The 21252-nt window shown below is 52.6% G+C and overlaps 1 protein-coding gene across 1 annotated transcript; it reads right to left on the bottom strand.

Moving 5' to 3' along the window:
* Window positions 1-15440: 15440 nt before the first annotated feature.
* FEM1A (fem-1 homolog A) lies at window positions 15441-19294 on the bottom strand. The gene has a single exon (XM_007994882.3). It carries the CDS (start codon window positions 19175-19177, stop codon window positions 17168-17170), a length of 2010 nt encoding a protein of 669 aa, XP_007993073.1. The 5' UTR covers window positions 19178-19294; the 3' UTR covers window positions 15441-17167.
* Between the last annotated feature and the right edge of the window lie 1958 nt (window positions 19295-21252).

Consider the following 21252-nt stretch of genomic DNA (forward strand, 5'->3'; position numbering starts at 1 on the left):
CTGGGCAACAGAGCAAGACTCCATCTCAGGAAAAAAAAAAAGTCCCCAGGACCTGAGGGCCTTATCCCTGGGGGGTGTCCAGGCCCTGGGCCAAGGGGACCATCTTTGTCCATCATTTACGGATGAAGAAACTGAGGCCTAGAGAGGTGGAGTCAGTTATCTGAGGCCTCACAGCCACATAACCGACCTGCAGGGGCAGAGGAAGGAGCTAGGTGTTCTCTCCTGGATTCTAGCTCATACGGAGGCTGTGCAGACAGTTAATTCACTGCCTCCATGGTGTTTGTTTGTTTTTAGAGACAGAGTCTCACTCTGTCGCCCAGGATGCAGTGCAGTGGCATGATCTCAGCTCACTGCAACCTCTGCCTCTCAAGTTTAAGGGATTCTCCTGCCCCAGACTCCAGAGTTGCTGGGATTACAGGCGGGTGCCACCACACTCGGATAATTTTTGTCTTTTTAGTAGAGACGGGTTTTCACCATGTTGGCCAGGCTAGTTGTGAACTCCTGACCTCAAGTGATCTACCTGCCTCGGCCTCTCAAAGTGCTGGGATTACAGGTGTGAGTCACCGCGCCTGGCCTGTGAGTTCTTTTGATAAGCAATTATTGAGCGCTTGCTGTATGCAAGTCTCTACGGGGCCCTGGGGCCACAGAGTTCTTCCCTGCCCTGGTTCACTGGGCATTGAGGGAGGAGTAGGCAGACTCATACCTGCATTTATCTGTCAGCATTTATTGAGCACCTGTGTGTGCAAGCTCTACGCTGGTGGTCACCGTGAAGGTGACCAACACAAATCTGTTTTGTCTCCTCAGGAAACAAATCTGTATTGTCGTCCCAGCGCGGTGGCTCACACCCGTAATCCCAGCACTTTGGGAGGCTGAGTGGGGCTGATCATCTGACGTCGCGAGTTCAAGACCAACCTGACCAACATGGAGAAATCCAGTCTCTACCGAAAATACAAAACAATTAGCTAGGTATGGTGGCTCCTGCCTGTAATCCCAACTACTCGGGAGGCAGAGGCAGGAGAATTTCTTGAACCTGGGAGGCAGAGGTTGCGGTGAGCCAAGATCGTGCCATTGCACTCCAGCCTGGGCGACAAGAGAGAAACTCCATAAAAAAAAAAGAAGAAGAAGAAAATCTATGTTGTCCAGTGCTGGAGACAGTATCAGGCAGCTATGGGGTGATAGGGGCTCTGATGGGGAAGCTGTGGGACCACAACGGGGACCCTAGACTGGCCTGGGAGGATTAAGGGAAGTTTCTGAAAGAAGGAAGTAAGCTAAGACCTCAGGCCTACATCGGAATGAGCCACAGGTGGGGAGAGAGTTCTAGAAGGTGGTACGGCATGGGGGAAGGTCTGGAAGGTCTAGAAGGCAGTTCCAGGCAGGACCAGGTCCCCAGAGCTAGGGACTCAGCTGCGATTTGTGCTGCCCTGGCGCCCTCTGGTGGTCACCATCCACCGGCACCACGTGGCCACGAAGGCCCAGATTCCCTGGGAGCCTAACAGCCTTGAAGAAAAATAGGAAGAAAAAAATATAAGAAAGTGTCTTATTTATTTATTTATTTATTTAGAGATGGAGTTTTTGCTCTTGTTGTCCAGGCTGGAGTGCAATGACACGATCTTGGCTCACTGCAACCTCTGCCTCCCGGTTTCAAGCGATTCTCCTGTCTCAGCCTCCCGAGTAGCTGGGATTACAGGCATGCACCACCACGCCCGGCTAATTTTGTGTTTTTAATAGAGACGAGGTTTCTCCATGTTGGTCAGGCTGGTCTTGAACTCCTGACCTCAGGTGATCAGCCTGCCTCAGCCTCTCAAAGTGCTGGGATTACAGGCATGAGCCATCAAGCCCGGCCCGATGTCCCCTCTATTTAAAAACGGTGAAATGTGAATAAATAACAGAGGATTTCTTTCTGCAAGTCAGTATACACACAGCCAGACTGGGTTGGGCAGCTATGTGTGCCTGCTTGGAATGATCTCTTTCTGATATATATATTTTTGAGACTGACTCTCACTCTGTCGCCCAGACTGGAGTGCAGAGGCCTGATCTCAGCTTATTGCAGCCTCCACCTCACAGGTTCAAGCAATTCACCTGTCTCAGCTTCCTGAGTAACTGGGATTACAGGCATGCGCCACTATGCCCAGCTAATTTTTGTATTTTTAGTAGAGATGGGGTTTCCCATATGTTGGCCACACTGGTCTTGAACTCCTGAGTAGCTGGGATTACAGGCATGCGCCACCATGCCCGGCTAATTTTGTATTTTTAGTAGAGACAGGGTTTTTCCATGTTGGTCAGGCTGGTCCTGAACTCTTGACCTTAGGTGATCCACCTGCCTCGGCCTCCCAAAGTTCTAGGATTACAGGCGTGAGCCACTGTGCCCGGCATTTATTATTATTATTATTTATTTGTTTTATTTTTTATTTTTTGAGATGGTGTCTTGCTCCATCACCCAGGCTGGAGTGCAGTGACATGATCTCCACCTCCTGGTTTAAGTGATTCTTGTGCCTCAGTCTCCCAAGTAGCTGGGATTACGGGCGCCCGCCACCATGCTCAGCTGATTTTTGTATTTTTAGTAAAGACGGGGTTTCACCCCAGTTGGGTTCAGTTCACAACCAGTTGGCCAGGCTGGTTTTGAACTGCTGACCTCAGGTGATCCACCCACCTTGGCCTCCCAAGGTGTTGGGATTACATGCATGAGCCACTGTGCCTGGTCCTGTTTTTTGTTTTTTGTTTTTTGTTTTTGAGACGGAGTCTCGCTCTGTCGCTCAGGCTGGAGTGCAGTGGCCAGATCTCAGCTCACTGCAAGCTCCGCCTCCCGGGTTCACACCATTCTCCTGCCTCAGCCTTCCGAGTAGCTGGGACTACAGGCGCCCGCCACCTCGCCCGGCTAGTTTTTTGTATTTTTTAGTAGAGACGGGGTTTCACCGTGTTAGCCAGGATGGTCTCGATCTCCTGACCTCGTGATCCGCCCGTCTCGGCCTCCCAAAGTGCTGGAATTACAGGCTTGAGCCACCACGCCCAGCCCGACTGGTCATGTTATTTCTTAAGTGGAAACGTCAGTGGTTTTTACTGTATTCACTATATTATGCAACTATCGCCACTATCTAATTTCAGAAACTTTCATCACCCCAAAAAGCAGCACTGGAACCATCAGCTGACACTCCCAACTGCCGTCCCCGCCAGCCCCGCACCCACGCATCCCCTTCCTGTCTCTGTGGATAGGCCTGTCCTGCACATTTCACTGAAATTGGATCACGTGGCCAGGCGCAGTGGCTCACGCCTGTAATCCCAGCACTTTGGGAGGATCACGAGGTCAGGAGATCGAGACCATCCTGACTAAAATGCTGAAACCCCGTCTCTACTAAAAATATTAAAAAATTAGCCGGGCGTGGTGGCGGGCGCCTGTAGTCCCAGCTACTCGGGAGGCTGAGGCAGGAGAATGGCGTGAACCTGGGAGGCGGAGCTTGCAGTGAGCCGAGATCTCACCACTACACTCCAGCCTGGGCGACAGAACAAGACTCTATCTGAAAGAAAACAAAACTAAAAATAAAAAATACAGGCCGGGCGCGGTGGCTCAAGCCTGTAATCCCAGCACTTTGGGAGGCCGAGACGGGCGGATCACGAGGTCAGAAGATCGAGACCATCCTGGCTAACACGGTGAAACCCCGTCTCTACTAAAACTACAAAAAAACTAGCCGGGCGAGGTGGCGAGCACCTGTAGTCCCAGCTACTCGGGAGGCTGAGGCAGGAGAATGGCATGAACTCGGGAGGCGGAGCTTGCAGTGAGCTGAGATCCGGCCACTGCACTCCAGCCTGGGCGACAGAGCGAGACTCCGTCTCAAAAAAAAAAAAAAAAAAAAAAAAAATACAATGAAATTGGCCGGGCACTGTGGCTTACGCCTGGATTCCCAGCTACTCGGGAGGCTGAGGCAGGAGAATTGCTTGAACCTGGGAGGTGGAGATTGGAGTGAACTGAGATCTCACCACTACACTGCAGCCTAGGCAATAGAGCGAGATTCTGTCTCAAAAAAAATAATAATAATAATAAAATAAAGAATAAAAAGAAACTGCTCAGCTCAAGGTCCTTGGTGACCTTGTGTTGTTAAATCCAGGGTCACTTCTCCATCTGCCTTGACCTCTGGCCTTTGTCACTCTGCTTCAGCCACGTGAGCCTTCCTATTGTTCCTCCAACATGCCGGGTGTGGTCCTGCCTCAGGGCCTTTGCATAGGCTGTGCCTTCTGCCTGGAATGCCCTTCCCCCAAGTACCAACATGGCTCCCTCGTCACTTCCTTCAGGTCTTTGCTCAAACGTCACTATCTGGCTGAGCGTGGTGGTGGGCACCTGTTGTCCCAGCTGCTCCAGAGGCTGAGGTGGGAGGGTCACTTGAGCCCAGGATTTCGAGGCTGCAGTGAGCTATGATTGAACACACTACAGCACTCCAGCCTGGGCGACAGAGTGGGATGCTGTCTCTCTCTTTTTTTTTTTTTTTTTGAGACAGAGTCTCGCTCTGTCACCCAGGCTGGAGTGCAGTGGTGTGATCTCGGCTCACTGCAAGCTCCACCTCCCAGGCTCACGCCATTCTGCTGCCTCAGCTTCCCAAGTAGCTGGGACTACAGGCGCCCGCCACCATGCCCGGCTAATTTTTCATATTTTTAGTAGAGACGGGGTTTCACTGTGTTAGCCAGGATGATCTCGATCTCCTGACCTTGTGATCCGCCCGTCTCGGCCTCCCAAAGTGCTGGGATTACAGGCGTGAGCCACTACGCCCGGCCAGGATGCTGTCTCTTGATTCCCTGTGGTATTGAAGGCCTCACCCTCTCAATGGAGGCTTCTCTGAGCACCCCATTTAAAATTCATTCAAGGCCAGACATGGTGGCTCACGTCTGTCATCCCAGCACTTTAGGAGTCCAAGGCAGGGGGATGACTTGAGGTCAGGAGTTCAAGACCAACCTGGCCAACATGGTGAAACCCCGTCTCTACCAAAAATACAAAAAAATAGCTGGGCCTGGTGGTGCACACCTGTAATCCCAGCTGCTCAGGAGGCTGAGGCAGGAGAATCGCTTGAACCTGGGAGGCAGAGGTTGCAGTGAGCCGAGATCGCACCACTGCACTCCAGCCTGGGTGACAGAGCAAGACCCTGTCTCAAAAAAATAAAAATAAAAATAAAATATAATAAAATTCATTTGGCTGGGCGTGGTGGCTCACGCCTGTAATCCCAGCACTTTGGGAGATCGAGGCGGGTGGATCACGAGGTCAGGAGATCGAGACCATCCTGCCTAACATGGTGAAATCCCGTCTCTACTAAAAATACAAAAAATTAGCTAGGCGTGGTGGCGAGCGCCTGTAGTTCCAGCTGCTGGGGAGGCTGAGGCAGGAGAATGGCGCAAACCCAGGAGGCAGAGCTTGCAGTGAGCTGAGATCGTGCCACTGCACTCCAGCCTGGGCAACACAGTGAGACTCTGTCTCAAAATAAATAAATAAATAAACAAACAAACAAAATAAAATAAAATTCATTCAAAACAGCACCCACCAGATCCCCTGAATATGCTTCATCTTTCCACAGCACTTTGGAGTTTGAGACAAATCCGACTAACTTATTCAGGGCCCACATGTCTATGCCTGTCTGTGGACTTGATTGTGGGATCCCAGATGCTCAATAAATGTTTGAATTTGAATTGATCCCCAGGTCTTTTTTTTTTTTTTTTTTTTTTTTTTGAGACAGAGTTTCACTCTTGTTGCCAAGGCTGGAGTGCAGTGGCGCCATCTCGGCTCACTGCAACCTCTGCCTCCTGGGTTCAAGTGATTCTCCTATCTCAGCCTCCCAAGTAGCTGGGATTACAGGCACACGCCAGCAAGCCCGGCTAGTTTTGTATTTTTAGTAGAGATGGGGTTTCACTGTGTTGGTCAGGCTGGTCTCCAACTCCTGACCTCAAGTGATCTGTCCGCCTTAGCCTCCCAAAGTGCTGGGATGACAGGCATGAGCCACCATGCCCGGTGGATGCCCAAGTCTTTTTAAAATTTTATTTATTTAATTTTTTTTTTTTGAGACAGGGTCCCACTCTGTCACCCAGGCTGGAATGCAGTGATGCCATCACAGCTCACTGCAGCCTCAACCCTTCCAGGTCAGGCAATCCTCCCACCTCAGCCTCCTGAGAAGCTGGGACCACAGGTGCATGCCATCACACGCAGGTAATTTTTGTAAAGAAAGGGTTTTGCTGTGTTGCCCTGGCTGGTTTCAAACTTCTGGGTTTAAGCAATCTGCCCAGCTTGGCCTCCCAAAGTGTTGGGATTACAAGCATGCACCACCATGCCTAGCTGCTTTTTTTTTTTTTTTTTTTTTTTGAGACAGGGTCTCACTGTTGCTCAGGCTGGAGTGCAGTGTTGTGATCACAGCTCACTGCGGCCTCGACCTCCCAGGCTCAAGCAATCCTCCCACCTCAGCCTCCTGAGTAGCTGGGATTACAGGCATGTGCCACCACATCCAGCTAATTTTTTTTGTAGTTTTAGTAGAGACGGGGTTTCACCATGTTGGCCAGGCTGGTCTCGAACTCCTGACCTCAAACGATTCTCCTGCCTCAACTTCCCAAAGTGCTGGGATTACAGGCATGAGCCACTGCACCCAGCCTTACATGTTTTGTAGAGATGGAGTTTCACCACGTTGCCCAGGCTGGTCTCGAACTCCTGGGCTCAAGCAATCCTCCCGCCTTGGCCTCCCAGTGTTGGGTTGCAGGCGTGAGCTTCTGCACCTGGCCTCAAGTCAGTTTTTCCGATTCTCGATTCCATGTTCGCTTCCTGCTAGCTGGTGTATTTTGTTCATTCCCCCCATTATCTGTTCATTCCTTTGCTGAGCAGTGTGTATTGAGCATCTACTATATGCCAGGGGTGGCTTCAGATGAGGTGGACGATGTTTTCTGGGACGGATCCCGTTGCTGCCCTCACGGGGCTCACAGCTCCAAGGGGAGGCGGGCACAGGAGTGGGTGGTCTCCTGTGGGCTTGCCCTGGGTGCGACCCGGATGCAGAAGGAACTAGGGGGCGGGGCCCCGGGGGCAGGGATCTGAACCCACCAGTAGTGCTCAGAGCTCTCTGCAGCCCCCAGGAAGGAAAGGGCACTCCGGGTGGAGGGCATGGCACAGGCAACAACCTGGAGGGGTAGGAGGGAGTGTGGAGCCTCCAAGGGACCGAGGGGAGCCAGTGTGGCCCACCTTGGTGCAGGCCTTGTGTCCCCCAAGCCTGGAGGTAGGGGAGGCGTGAATTATCTGTGGGGACCCAGAAGGTGCCGCAATGAGCAGACGCTGCCACCAGAGGGCACCATCGGACAGCGGTTCCAGCCTCTCCCAACGACGGCTGGCGCCGGGACAGTCCCTCTTTCCCCGTCCTGCTCCAAAGAGACAGCCCAAAGCGGGAGGGGTCCTGAAAAAGTGCCCAGTTCCCAGCCATGCCAACAGCCTCCTCGTCCCTCTGTAAATTGCAACAATAGACCGGGTGCGGTGGCTCACGCCTGTAATCCCAGCACTTTGGGAAGTCGAGGCGGGTAGATCACCTGAGGTCAGGAGTTCGAGACCAGCCTGGCCAACATGGTGAAACCCTATCTCTACTAAAAATACAAAAATTAGCTGGGCACGGTGGCCGGCATCTGTAGTCCCAGCTATTCGGGAGGCTGAGGCAGGAGAATCGCTTGAACCCGGGCGGCGGAGATTGCAATGAGCCAATACGGCGCCACTGCACTCCAGCCTGGGTGACAGAGCAATACTCTGCCTCAACAATAAACAAATAAATAAATAATTGCAACAATAATGACAGCCAAATACCCATCCCCATTGGCAGGTCACTAGGGCTCTTTTTGCCCCCTTTTGCAGATGGGGAAACTGAGGCACAGAGCAGTCGTGTCGCTTTGCAAAGTCACACAGTGAGACTGTAAAGCCAGGACTAGGATGAGGCCAGGGAGGTTCCTCAGAGACAAATTAAAGGCAGAGTTCATCCTCAGGTGTGCACAGGTGCGGGATCTTTGGAAATCTCTAATATTGTTTCCAGCCCGGCTAGAGCCCAGAGAGGGCAGATGCCAGCCTGAGGCCACACAGCAGGCTCTTCTCCAGTCTCCTCCCCCAAGAGTGTCTCCCTGCAGCCCTGGGGCTTGCCTGGGCTCACAAATGCCATCCCCAAGTGCCCCTGGGCGGGGATCTTTTATTTTTAACCTGTTCAGTGGCTGTGGCCTTATAATAGCCCTGGGAGGCTGCCACGGTCTCCAGTTTCCAAGGGAAGCTGCAAAACTTTTTCTCTTCTGAGGAAAAGGAGTGTCTGGGTACAGTGGCTTTTTCCTGTAATCCCTGTATTTGGGGAGGCTGAGGTGGATCACTTAAGCCCAGGAGTTTGGGACCAGCCTGGCCAACACAGTGAGACCCCTGTCTCTATTTTTATTTTTTATTATTTATTTATTTATTTATTTATTTATTTTGAGACGAAGTCTCACTCTGTTGCCCAGGCTGGAGTGGCAGTGGCACAATCTCAGCTCACTGCAACCTCCACTTCCTGGGTTCAAGTGATTCTCATGCCTCAGCCTCCCGAGCAGCTGGGATTATAGGCACGCACCACCACACCTGGCTAATTTTGTGTTTTTAGTAGAGATGGGGTTTCACCATGTTGGCCAGGCTGGTCTTGAACTCCTGGCCTCAAATGATTCTCCTGCCTCGGCCTCCCAAAGTGCTGGGATTTCAGGCGTGAGCCACTGCACCTGGCCAAATCAATGCATTTTCTTTTCTTTTTTCTTTTAAGAGATGGGGTCTTGTGGTGTTGGCTGGTTTTGAACTCCGGGCCTTCAGTGATCCTCTCATCTCACCCTCCTGAGTAGCTGGGATTACAGGTGTTTGCCGTTGTGCCTGGCTCTTTACTGTATTTTCTATCGTTTGAGCCAGTTAACATTTTTCTTTAAATAGGCTTTAAAAATCAGTCATTTTTTTTTGGGAATTACATCTTGGTGATAGTTGTACAACCTTGTACATATACTAAAAGCCCCTGAATTATCCATGTTAAAATGGTGAATTGTGGCCAGGCATGGTGGCTCACGCCTGTAATCCCAGCACTTTGGGAGGCTGAGGCGGGAGGATCACCTGAGGTCAGGAGATCAAGACCATCCTGGCTAACATGGTGAAACTCCGTCTCTACTAAAAATATAAAAAATTATCCAGGCGTGGTGGTGGGCACCTGTAGTCCCAACTACTCAAGGAGGCTGAGGCAGGAGAATGGTGTCAACCCGGGAGGCGGAGGCTGCAGTGAGCAGAGATCGTGCCACTGCACTCCAGCCTGGGTGACACAGCAAAACTCCGTCTCAAAAAAAAAAAGTGAATTTTATGTTTTGCAACTTATATCTCCATTAAAAAATATAAAAGCCATTAAAAATGTAAAAAACATTTAACTCATATTAATTATTTATTTATCTTGAGACAGGGTCTCCCTCTGTCACCCAGGCTGAAGTGCAGTGGTGTGATCACAGCTCACTACGGCCTCCACCTCCTGGGCTCAAGCGATCCTCCCACCTCAGCCTCCCAAAATGCTGGGATTACAGGCAGGAGCCACTGTCCCTGGCTGTGGGACTGCACCTTAGATAATCCGTGAAGGCTTCATGGAGGAGATGACATTGGATCAAGATCATTGCTTTAATCGACATCAAATAATTAAGAAGTTAATAATTCAAATTAATAAATTTGAATTAATATCAATCATTAAATCATGTCTATTAAGTTAACAGACATTCAGAGATAAGCTTTAATAGGAGATATCAAGGCACAGGGCGGAGGGAGGGGGCTGTCCTGGGGAATTCTAAATGTCCCAGTTTGTGTGGAAGTTCAAGGTGTCTTGTACAACCCACTGGAGAAACAGGAGCTGGGACCAGCAGGGGCACATTCTCTTGGCCCAGCACATGGGCAATGCTGCCCACATTTGGCCCGGGTCTTGCCTAATACATGTTTTGGTAAACACTCGGTCAGAGCACCCTCTGTTTTTTCCAGTCCCGAAGCTCCCCGCAGGAATCCACACCCCCGCTCCACCCCTCTCTCTCGGGACATGGATTCAGTGTCCCCGGTGGGTCATCTGGCCTTTTCGGCCTGTGACGTGATTCGAGTGGTGCTATCTTTAACCTCGGGCAGGGGCGTTCCCTCCCCATCGACGTTGCTCAGATAACAGTCCTGGAATTTCACGGGGGCGGCGGCCCCCTGGGGTCTGGCAAAGCCATCGGGGCCTGCTCGTGTCCCCTGCTGCTGCCCCAAGTAGTCAGAGGAGGTCGCGAATTCCCAGCTCGTTCACTGTTCACTCGCTCAGCCCGTATTTACAGGCCACCTGGCGTGGGACAGACCCTGGCCCGGGTGCTGAGGACGCAGCAGTGACCAAGACCCTCAAAGGGTTGGGGAGGGTCTGAGAAAGTCACTGACCGAGTAGATGAGCAAATGAGAAGAACTCCAGACCCCCACTTCAGTTCTGTGGAATCAGATTGGCAGCAGGCTGGGACGGGCGGTTTGCGAGCTTGGGGGGCCCCCACTCCCCCATCTCCCAGGTCAGGCTGGGCTGCCTGGCTCTCAACACCTTCCAGCAGGGGTTAAGCTTTGACCCTGATGTTTCCCGACTGGGTAAGCTTAGAGAAGCCCCCTCCCCTCTCTGTGAGCCTGTTTCTCTGGGACCTGCTGGATCAGCCCTCACCTGAAGCTCATAGAGCTTTAAGCTGGCCTTCATCTTAAGAGGGCTGTTTTTCCTACTTTATTATTCTTATTTTTCTTCCATCCATGTTTTTCCTTCTTTAAAGGGCTGCTGTGTAAACAGGCAGTGCATTTAACCACAGACGACCTGGGTCACCCTCTTGGCTTCATGGCCTTAGGCACTCCACTTGACCTCTCTGAGCTTTTTACTTCACTGATCAGCGTCAGGTAGTCATTTTATTATTGTGGACAGTTCTTGCTACCCTTGATGGCGTTGATGGCCCTATTTTACAGCAACCCCAGTTACACGTGGATTACAGACCCTCTGGTGGGGGGCCCTCCCCAGGCCAAGCCAATTGGCACATCCCACCCCTGAGGTAGATACTACGATTGGGTCATGGAAGAACATGGGACCCAGGCTGGTCCAATCAGAGCTAATCTTGGTGTTTTTTGTTTGTTTTTGAGACAGAGTCTCACTCTGTTGCCCAGACTGGAGTGCAGTGGCACGGTCTTGGCTCACTGCAACCTCCACCTCCCAGATTCAAGCGATTCTCCTGCCTCAGCCTCCCGAGTAGCTGGGATTACAGGTGCCTGCCACCGTGCCCGGCTAATTTTTTGTATTTTTAGCATAGATAGGGTTTCACCATGTTGACCAGAATGGTCTCGAACTCCTGACCTCGTGATCCACCCGCCTCAGTCTCCCGAAGTGCTGGGATTACAGGCGTGAGCCACCGCGCTCGGTCACGAATCTTGGGATTTGACCTGGAGGAAGATGTTCTCTTTTCTCCTGGTGGTCATCCTGGGATCCCCACCCCCACCCCAGTCTCAGGGGAACTAGCAACCAGGTTTTTTTTTTTTTTTTTTTTTTGAGACAGAGTCTTGCTGTGTCGCCCAGACTGGAGTGCAGTGGCGGGATCTCAGCTCACTGCAAGCTCCGCCTCCTGGGTTTACGCCATTCTCCTGCCTCAGCCTCCCCAGTAGCTGGGACTACAAGCGCCCACCACCTCGCCCGGCTAGTTTTTTTTTTTTGTATTTTTTAGTAGAGACGGGGTTTCACTGTGTTAGCCAGGATGGTCTCGATCTTCTGACCTCGTGATCCGCCCGTCTCGGCCTCCCAAAGTGCTGGGATTACAGGCTTGAGCCACCGCGCCCAGCCGCAACCAGGTCTTTAGGAACAACTGGGATCCGCTGGCTCAGCCCTCACCTGAAACTGGTAGAGTTTTAAGATGGCCTTCATTAGGAGGTATGAGGCTGAAGTTACCATCCCCAGGTCTGAGCTTTCAAAGCAAGCATTTAGCTCAGATAATTTTTGTGAGTGATTTGCTTGGGGTTAGGGGACCGATTCTGGCAGACCCCCGGGGGAAACAGACGCTCAGGATGTGGAGGCAGGATGGCCACCTGCCCCAGGGAGGGGACAGCTTATGCCAAACCACCACCACCAGAAAGCAGGGGAAAGGGATCCGTGTGTCTGCCGTCCGGGATGGAGAATCAGCACAAGGTATGAACTCTGACAGCCCTGGGTTCCAATCTCAGCCCTTCCTTCATGCACTGTCTTTGTCTCTAGGCATTTTTTTTTTTTTTTTTTTTTGAGACGGAGTCTCGTGCTCTGTACGCCAGGCTGGAGTGCAGTGGCGCCATATCGGCTCACTGCAAGCTCTGCCTCCCGGGTTCACGCCATTCTCCTGCCTCAGCCTCCTGAGTAGCTGGGACTACAGGTGCCTGCCACCACACCCGGCTAATTTTTTCTATTTTTAGTAGAGACAGGGTTTCACCGTCACTTTTAGCCGGATGATCTCCATCTCCTGACCTCATGATCCTCCCGCCTTGGCCTCCTAAATTGCTGGGATTACAGGTGTGAGCCACCACGCCCGGCCATCCTAAGGCATCTTAACGTCGCTTAGTAGCCTCAGTTCCCCCGCCTGCCATACAGGACCTACTTTGTTTTTTTGAAACAGGGTCTCACTCTGTTGCCCGGGCTGGAGTGTGGTGGTGCCATCAAGGCTCGCTGCAGCCTCAAGCTCCTGGGCTCAATCAATCCTCCTGCTTCAGCCTCCCCAGCAGCAGCTGGGACTACACATCCCCACGCCTGGCTAATTTTTTTTTTTTTTTTTGTAGAGACAGGATCTCACTTTGCTGCCCATGCTGGTCTCAAACTCATAGGCTCAAGCAATCCTCCAGCCTTGGCCTCCCAAGGTGCTGGGATTACAGGCATGATCCACCGTACCTGGCCAGGACCTACTTTAGATAGGACCTACTTTGACTGGGAGAAAGATGCTCTCTTTTCTGCTGGTGGTCATCTTGGGATGCCCACCTCACTCCAGTCTCAGGGGAGCTATCAGCCAGCTCTTTAGGAACGACTGGGATCTGCTGGATCAGCCCTCACCTGAAACTGGTAGAGCTTTAACATGGCCTTCATCTTAAGAGGGCTGTTTTTCCTACTTTCTTATTCTTATTTTTCTTCCATCCATGGGACTCTGATATGTTTTTCCTCCTTTAGAGGGCTGTTGTGTAAACAGGAAGTGCATTTAACTACAGAGAATGGTGCCTGGCATACAGTAGGTGCTCAATAAATGCTCACTAGTACTGTGTCCCCCAGGAGATGGCTTTGAGAGCAGCACCTGCTGATTCAAATCCACTCCTTTGATGCCACACCAAACAGACAACAGCCCAACAACTGTCACCTGTGGCACTGTCCAGTCCCAAATGAAACCAGACAACAGGTGCGTGAAGGCAAGAGATGGGAGACGCCCACCCTTGGGAGAGCCCTCCAACCCAAAACACCATGGAAGTAGCACGCACCCCACAGCAGGGCCTCCCTCCACTGCCACGTGCGGCGGGGGCACAGGGATTAACCACACGTTGGTATCGACAGCTCCATCTTTATCCCCAGGGGGGCCTGGAACTCGCCTGGCACATGGCAGGGGCTCAGCAAAATCCCACAGGCCCAGCTAACGGGGTGGTGCTTTCTAGTGGGGGTTTGACGGTTCTAATAGGGAGAAAACCAGAATTTTAGAATGGAACAAATTTACACAAGGAAGTGAGATGAGATGGCAGACGAAGAAAAAAAAAAAGGGGGGGCGGGCCTGGTGTGGTGGCTCACGCCTATAATCCCAGCACTTTGGGAGGCTGAGGCGGGTGGATCATTTGAGGTTAGGAATTTGAGACCAGCCTGGCCAATGTGGTGAAACCCTGTCTCTACTAAAAATATAAAAATTAGGCCAGGTGTGGTGGTGCACGCCTGTAATCCCAGTTACTCAGGGGGCTGAGGCAGGAGAATTGCTTGAACCCAGGAAGCGGAGGTTGCCGAGATTGCACCCCTGCACCCCAGCCTGGGTGACAGAGCAAGACTCCATCTTGAAAGAAAAAAAAAAAAAAGAAAAAGGGAAGGGGGATTTTCCTCACTAAACCTGAACCAGCTCTAGGAAATCCAAGTTCACCAAAGACGCTTACTGGCTTCATCGGTGAGTCTTGCTGGAAAGCAGGATAGGTTTGACCAAAACACAAACACCAACACACAGCTCTCCACCATCCCTGTCCCAGCTCCTCAGGCACCAGCCCCTCCTGAGGAAGGGCTTCCTGCGAACTTCATTCTCCCCAACTTAAAGGAACCACCCTTTCCTTCTAGAGGTAACCCTACCCAAAAGCAGGGGTTAGTGGTTTTGGCTTTTTTTTTTGGTCGCTCAGACGGGAGTGCAGTGGTGTAGTCATGGCTCACTGCGGCCTCAACCTCCTAGGCTCAAGTGATCCTCCCACCTCAGCCTCTGAAGTAGCTGGGATTACAGGTGCATGCCAGCATTCCTGGTTACTTTTAAAAATTAATTCTAGAGGCTGGGTGCGGTGGCTCATGCCTGTAATCCCAGGACTTTGGCAGGCGGATCACAAGGTCAGGAGTTCAAGACCACCATGGCCAATATGGTGAAACTCCGTCTCTACTCACAATACAAAATTAGCCGGGCATGGTGGCATATGCCGGTAGTCCCAGCTGCTTGGGAGACTGAGGCGGGAGAATCACTTGAACCTGGGAGGCGGAGGTTGCAGTGAGCCGAGATGGCGCAACTGCACTACAGCCCGAGTGACAGAGTGAGACTCCATCTTAAAAAAAAAAAAAAAAAATTGTAGATACAGAGGTCTTACTATGTTGCCTAGGCTTCCCAAGGTGCTGAGATTACAGATGTGAGTCACTATACTCAGACTATTTTTTATTTTTGTAAAGACAGGCTCTATGCTGCTCAGGCCTTTTTTTTTTTTTTTTTTTTTTTTAATACAGCAACATACTGTTTTTCAAATGAAATTTTACACAAAGCCCCAGTATGTAACATAGAGGCCAGGTGCAGTGGTTCATGCTTGTAGTCTCAGCACTTTGGGAGACCGAGGTGGGAAGATCGCTTGAGTCCAGGAGTTTGAGACCAGCCTGGCCAACATGGCAAAACCTGCGTCTACGGAAAATACAAAAATTAGCTGGGCATGGTGGCAGGTGCCTGTAATCTCAGTTACTTAGGAGGCTGAGGCAGGAGAATCGTTTGAACCCGGGAGGCAGAAGTTGCAGTGAGCCGAGATCACGCCATTGCACTCCAGCCTGGGTGACAGGGCGAGACTCTGTCTCAAAAAAATAATAATAAAATAAAATAAGCCCCAGTATATAACATAGAAACCCCTCTGGCTAGGGGAGGTGGCCCTAGGGCTCTCTGTTCACTCAGACCAATGCCATGGACGGATCCACCCACCTCCCACTTCCCCAGTTGACCCACGCCAAGGACGTATCAGGCAATTCTCTTCCAGTACCTTTTTAATGACTTAAACACCAGCGCGCAGACTTGCAATGTAAACGGCCTCATTTCTGTGCTCTGTGCTTTGGGAGGGATGGGGACGCCATTTCCCACCTTGGCTGAGTTAAGTTAAAACCTGTCTTGCAAATAAATAAATAATTTCCTAACACAGCAAAAAAAAAAAAAAAAAAAAAAAAAAAAAAAAAAATCCAAACGAGACCTAGTTTCCATCCAGGGACAGGACATTTCTGGACACCCCTGGTGGCTGCTCCTCCTAAGGGCCTGGCTACTGCAGGGAGGGTGTAGTGACAATGGCTTTCCTTCTGCTGTTTGCTGCTGTCTATGCCGGCCAAGAACCTGCTCCTGTCTGCCTGGGCTGATGGAGTCTCGCTCTTGAGAAAAGTCTTGCTGGGGCAGGTCCTCTGGCAGCCCCAGCACCTCACCCTGAGACATGGGAACCTGAGACTTTGTCCGAAGCTCGGCTGGAAGGCTGGTCTTGGCACTCAACGTCTTAGCTAGTGGATTTATTGCATGAAGACTGTACTTGGGCCTTTTTCATGATGACTTGGGTCCTAATCCTCGAAGCAGCTGAAAAAACAGCTCGGGCCACCTGTAGATGCACCCACAATGAAATCAGAGACCACGTGAGGTTTGCAAGGCGGAGTGGCCTGTAGTTTTAACTCGGGCACGATGGCCATGCAGACCTTTCAAACCAATCGTGCCAGTTCTTGCTGGGTGGCAAAGTGTTGTTGGGCTTTGTGGTCACTCCTGATTTCTGCTTGGAAGAACTGTTATCTTTCTAATGAGAATGGAAAATTGGAAAGGCCTGTCAAATCGGAAAGCCTGTAAAAGGCGGTAGAGTGGAGATGTATAAAAATGTACGGTCGCCCGTGTTTTAGGGGTCGACACCCATGGACTTTTATCTCGCTCACCAAATTCCTCACACATACAGCTCACTCCTGTGGCCTCGGCCATCTCAGGCACCACAGAATCCTCACTGCTTGAAATTCACTTATGGAGTCCAACAAACAACTTTCTTTAAAAAAAAAAAAAAAAAGGCAGTAAAATCTCAGAACTTCTGTGCAATGCTTGCAACCTGCCCACTTATTAAATAAACAGAACACCAAACCAACCGAAAGCTATGCAAGTGGCAGGCTGCCCTGGGCAGAGCCCTGCCTGTCTGCCAGGGACTATGGTGGCCCGGGAGCAGGGCGTGATCATGCTGGAAGAAATGAGAGGTGGGCTCATTCCCTGACTTTCAAACTCTCATCTTGGGAGCCCCCAGTCCTAACGCTGTATTCGGCAGCTGGAGTTATCCGGCCACGTAAGGGGACAAGGGAAGGAAGGCCGTCCTCAACTTCTTCCTGTGTTTCTAGCAGGGAAGGAACGCAATGGCTTCGGTCCCTCCACCTCTAGGTAACAAGGCAAAGGCCTCTGTAACCCAGGCAGACAGGATGTGGGGAAGGCTGTGTCTTTTCCTAACTCAGAATGAGTGAGCGGGCTCCTGGAGAAAGACTGTCCTCTTAGCACGTGACCCTGAAGGCTTCTAGCACCAAAGGCTCCCTAACACCTCCCACCCTCTCTGCAGGTCAAGGGATGGGAGGCGGAAGAACCCTTCTCCTGATTGGTGCCGGAAGGAGGCAAGAAGGCGCATCTGCTACACCCCAGCCCGATTTCCCGCCTTTCAGCAGGAGCGTGGAGAGGTGAGGGTAGACACGTTCTGGGCAGGTCAGTGCAGTTCAATGAATGCCTCCAGATCTTCCGGGATGAAGCCCTTGTAAGGGATCTTGTTCTTATCCAGGGCCCGGGCCGCAAGGCACTGCAGGGTAACGTAGTTGAAGGGCTGCATGGTACCCCTGGCCAGCAGCTTCTCGTCCAGCAGCTCGTAGGCCGTCTTCTTGAAGGCGTTGGTGGCATCCATGTGGGCCCCTGCTTCGATCAGGGCATTCATGATGGCCGGGCAGTTGTTCTGGGCTGCTATGTGTAGTGGGGTGTTGTTGTCAAAATCCCTGCTGTCCGGGTCGGCCCCGCAGTCGAGCAGCACTTTGACCACGTGCAGGGAGGGGAATCTGCCCACGGGGTAGCGGCCCACGTTTGTGGTGTCCTTGTCCACAGCCATGTGCAGAGGGGTGAAGCCGTTCTTGCCCCTGGGCGCGCACTTGAGCAGGCGGTAGACGGTCTGGTGCTTCAGGTGCTCCTGGCTGGGGGTGCACTCCACTTTCTCTAGCAGGTAGAGCAGGTGGAGGATGATGGCCAGCGCCTTGGTGAACTGGGCCGAGTCTCCGGGCTCCCTGGGCAGCTGCAGGGCCCGTTCCACTTCCCGGACCCCTTTGGTGAGGACCCCCATGAGGTCTGCAAAGCCGATCTGGGTGCCCAGACTGCCCTTGGCGGCCCGGTCCTGCAGCACGTAGGAGAAGAGTTCCGCGAAGGAGAGGAAGCTGCTGGCGGTCATGGGGCTCAGAGGCTCCAGGTTGGTCTGTTGCATGTCCAGGGCGTACTTCCACAAGCGGATGCAGCGCTCGAAATTGCCCGAGTCGGCGTACACGGCGCCCCTGTAACGGATATAATAGGAAGTGTCAGGGTGCGAGGGACCGAGGATGCGCTCCCGGATCAACAGGGCCTGCATGCGCATCTCATCCGGGTCAGTGATCAGCGCCTCCAGTTCCTCGGTGGTGTTGACCTCCCTGGAATAGTCATAGGCCAGGACCAGCTGTGGGGGCTCCGGTTTGGGCAGGTACTCGCCCCCCTGGTGACGCAGCTCCATGGCCCGCCTCCAGTGTTTGAGGGCCCCAAGCAGATCTCGTTTCTTATCCACATACGTAGCTCCCAGCAATTCTAAGGCTTCCACGGCAGCTTCCCGGCTGGTGGGACAGCAGCTTTCGTAAGATTCCCCGTTCAGTGGTTCCTCCGGGGAGGAGCTGCAGCATGGAGCCCCCTGAGGCTGCGCACACCCCTGGCTGGTAGAGGGGCCTTCTTGGGGCAGCCCAGGCTGAGCCTCTCCCCCTGCGATCTGCTCCTGGCCGGGCTGCTCCTGGATGAGGTACTCCACAATGTTAGTGTGGCCCGTCACACTGGCCGCGAGCAGCGGGGTCATGCCGTAGCCGTCACGTTCCATGCGGGCCTTGCACCCCAGCAGCAGCTGCAGGATCTCCAGGCTGCCGGACTCGGCGCAGTCGTGCAGGGCCGTGTTGCCCTTGGCGCTGCGCCGGTTCACCTGGGCGCCCTGCTCCAGCAGGTAGCGGGCGATCTCACGATGGCCCTTGTAGCACGAGATCATCAGGCACGTGTGGCCGTGCCGGTTGGCCACCTCAAGGTCGGCCTGGTGCTCGCCGACCAGGTAGCGCACCACCTCCAGGTGGCCGTCGAAGCAGGCGGCGCGCAGGGGCGTGGAGTTGGTGCGCGTGGTGCGGTTCACCGAGGCCCCGCGTCTTAGCAGGCTCCGCACCACGTCCAGGTGGCCGGCGGCGGAGGCGGCCCACAGCGGCGGCGCGCCCTCGATGGTCTCGCCATCGAAGTGCACCGAGCCACCGGCCTCCACGCTCGCGCCGCACCGGTCCACCAGGTACTCCACCACATCCAGGTGGCCGTAGCGCGCGGCGATGAGCAGCGGCGTCCCCCCGCCGGCCACCTCGCCCGTCAGCTCGTCCAGTTCCTCCCGGCTCCGGCCGCTGAGCAGCTTCTGGAGCAGCTGCAGCTTGCCGTCACGGGCAGCGTTGTACACGGCGGTGCGGAGGTCCATGGTTCGGGCCTCCGCCAGGCCATGGGCCGGCCGCCGGAGAACGGGGAGACGGAGGATCAGAGCCCGGACAGGCGGGAGGCAACCTTCACCGTCTCCCTCGCCGCCATCTTAGGGGTTCCTCGGGCGGAACAAAATGGCTGCCGCGACCGGACGCATGGGAGCGCGCCGGGAAATGGAGTCCTCTGCGCGGGCCCACTCCATAGAACAAAAAAGGAATCATGGGGATTAAGACTACACTTCCCAAAAGGCCACAGGATATCCCCTTCGAGCTGTGAGCGCGCGGCATGATGGGAATTGGCGTTCCAGTCCCAGTACATGACCAGGGAAGTTAGCAATTTGAGGACTACAATTCCCGTCATGCAGCGCCACACGACCTACCTTGTGGGAACCGGCGAAATTTGGTGACGTACTTCCCGTGGCTGTCTCTACGTCAGAGCCTATGGAAAAAGCCCGCGCGATACCCTTAAGGACTACATTTCCCAAAAGGCATGGCGAGCGACTCTGAGCCAATCAGGACCTAGACCGAAGGCCAAGCTCGGCCAGAGGGGGCGAGTCATGATTCGGGGTTGGAGCATAGGCGAGCGGCCCACCGGCAGGGGGCGCCAAGAGGAGGCCGAAAAGCCAGGCAGGGCGAAAGCGTTTTGAGCTGGGAGAACAGGGAGAGATAAGGGTAAAAAATTACGCACTCAGTTCTTATTCCCCCATTCATTTATTCATTCATTCATTTACATGCATTTATTTATATCCTAGCATGTGTCAGAATTTCCTTCTTCTATTTTATTTACGTAATTATTTCTTATCTTTCAATAACTTCGTGGGATTTTTTTTGTGTTTTTGTTTTTGAGACAGAGTCTCGGTCTGTTGCCCAGGCTAGAGTGCAGTGGTGCAATCTCGGCTCACTGCAACATCTACCTCCCGGGTTCAAGCGATTCTTGTGCCTCAGCCTCCCGAGTACCTGGGACTACAGGCGCCCGCCACCACACCCAGCTAATTTTTGTATTTTTAGTAGAGACGGGGTTTCACCATGTTGGCCAGGATGATCTCGAACTCCTGGCCTTAGGCGATCCCCTCGCCTTGTCCTCCCAAAGTGCTAGGATTACAGGCGTGAGCCCCTGTGCTCGGCCTGACATGCTGATTTCAGTTCCTTTGGATAAATACCCAGAAGTGGGATTGCTGGATCATCTGGTAGTTCTATTTTTAAATTTTTCTTTGGAACTTCCATACCATTTTCTATAATGGCTATACTAATTAAAATTACCATCAATAGTGCATAAGTGTTCTTTTCAAATCCTTGCCAACATTTGGTACCTTTCATCTTTTTGATAATAGCTATTCTAGCAGTTGTAAGGTGATCCATTTCCTGGCATTTTTTTTTTTTTTTTTTTTTTTGAGACGGAGTCTCGCTCTGTCTCCCAGGCTGGAGTGCAGTGGCCGGATCTCAGCTCACTGCAAGCTCCACCTCCCGGGTTCACGCCATTCTCCTGCCTCAGCCTCCTGAGTAGCTGGGACTACAGGCGCCCGCCACCTCGCCCGGCTAATTTTTTGTATTTTTAGTAGAGACGGGGTTTCACCGTGTTCGCCAGGATGGTCTCGATCTCCTGACCTCGTGATCCGCCCGTCTCGGCCTCCCAAAGTGCTGGGATTACAGGCTTGAGCTTCCTGGCATTTTTTTGACAACAGTGAATTGTGAGACAGAAATCTTTGGTGGCCCGAATTCTTTATTTTTAAAGTGTATTCGAGATGCAATATACATACACTAAAATGCATTTTTAATAAAGAGGACAGGTTTGGCTAGGCAGGGTCACTCACACCTGTAATCTCACCACTTTGGGAGGCTGAGGTGGGAGGATTGCTTGAACCTGGAAATTCGAGACCCGCCTGGGAAACATAGCCCATCTCTACAAAAATACAAAAATTAGCTGGGCGTGGTAGCGTGCACCTGTTGTCTCAGCTATTAAGGAGGCTGAAGTGGGAGGATCGCTTGAACCTATGAGGTCAAGGCTGCAGCGAGCCATGATTGCACCATTGCACTTCAGCCTGGGTGACAGAGGGAGACCCTGTCTCCAAGATAAATA

Source organism: Chlorocebus sabaeus, chromosome 6, assembly GCF_047675955.1.
Source record: "Chlorocebus sabaeus isolate Y175 chromosome 6, mChlSab1.0.hap1, whole genome shotgun sequence".
Taxonomy (NCBI): domain Eukaryota; kingdom Metazoa; phylum Chordata; class Mammalia; order Primates; family Cercopithecidae; genus Chlorocebus; species Chlorocebus sabaeus.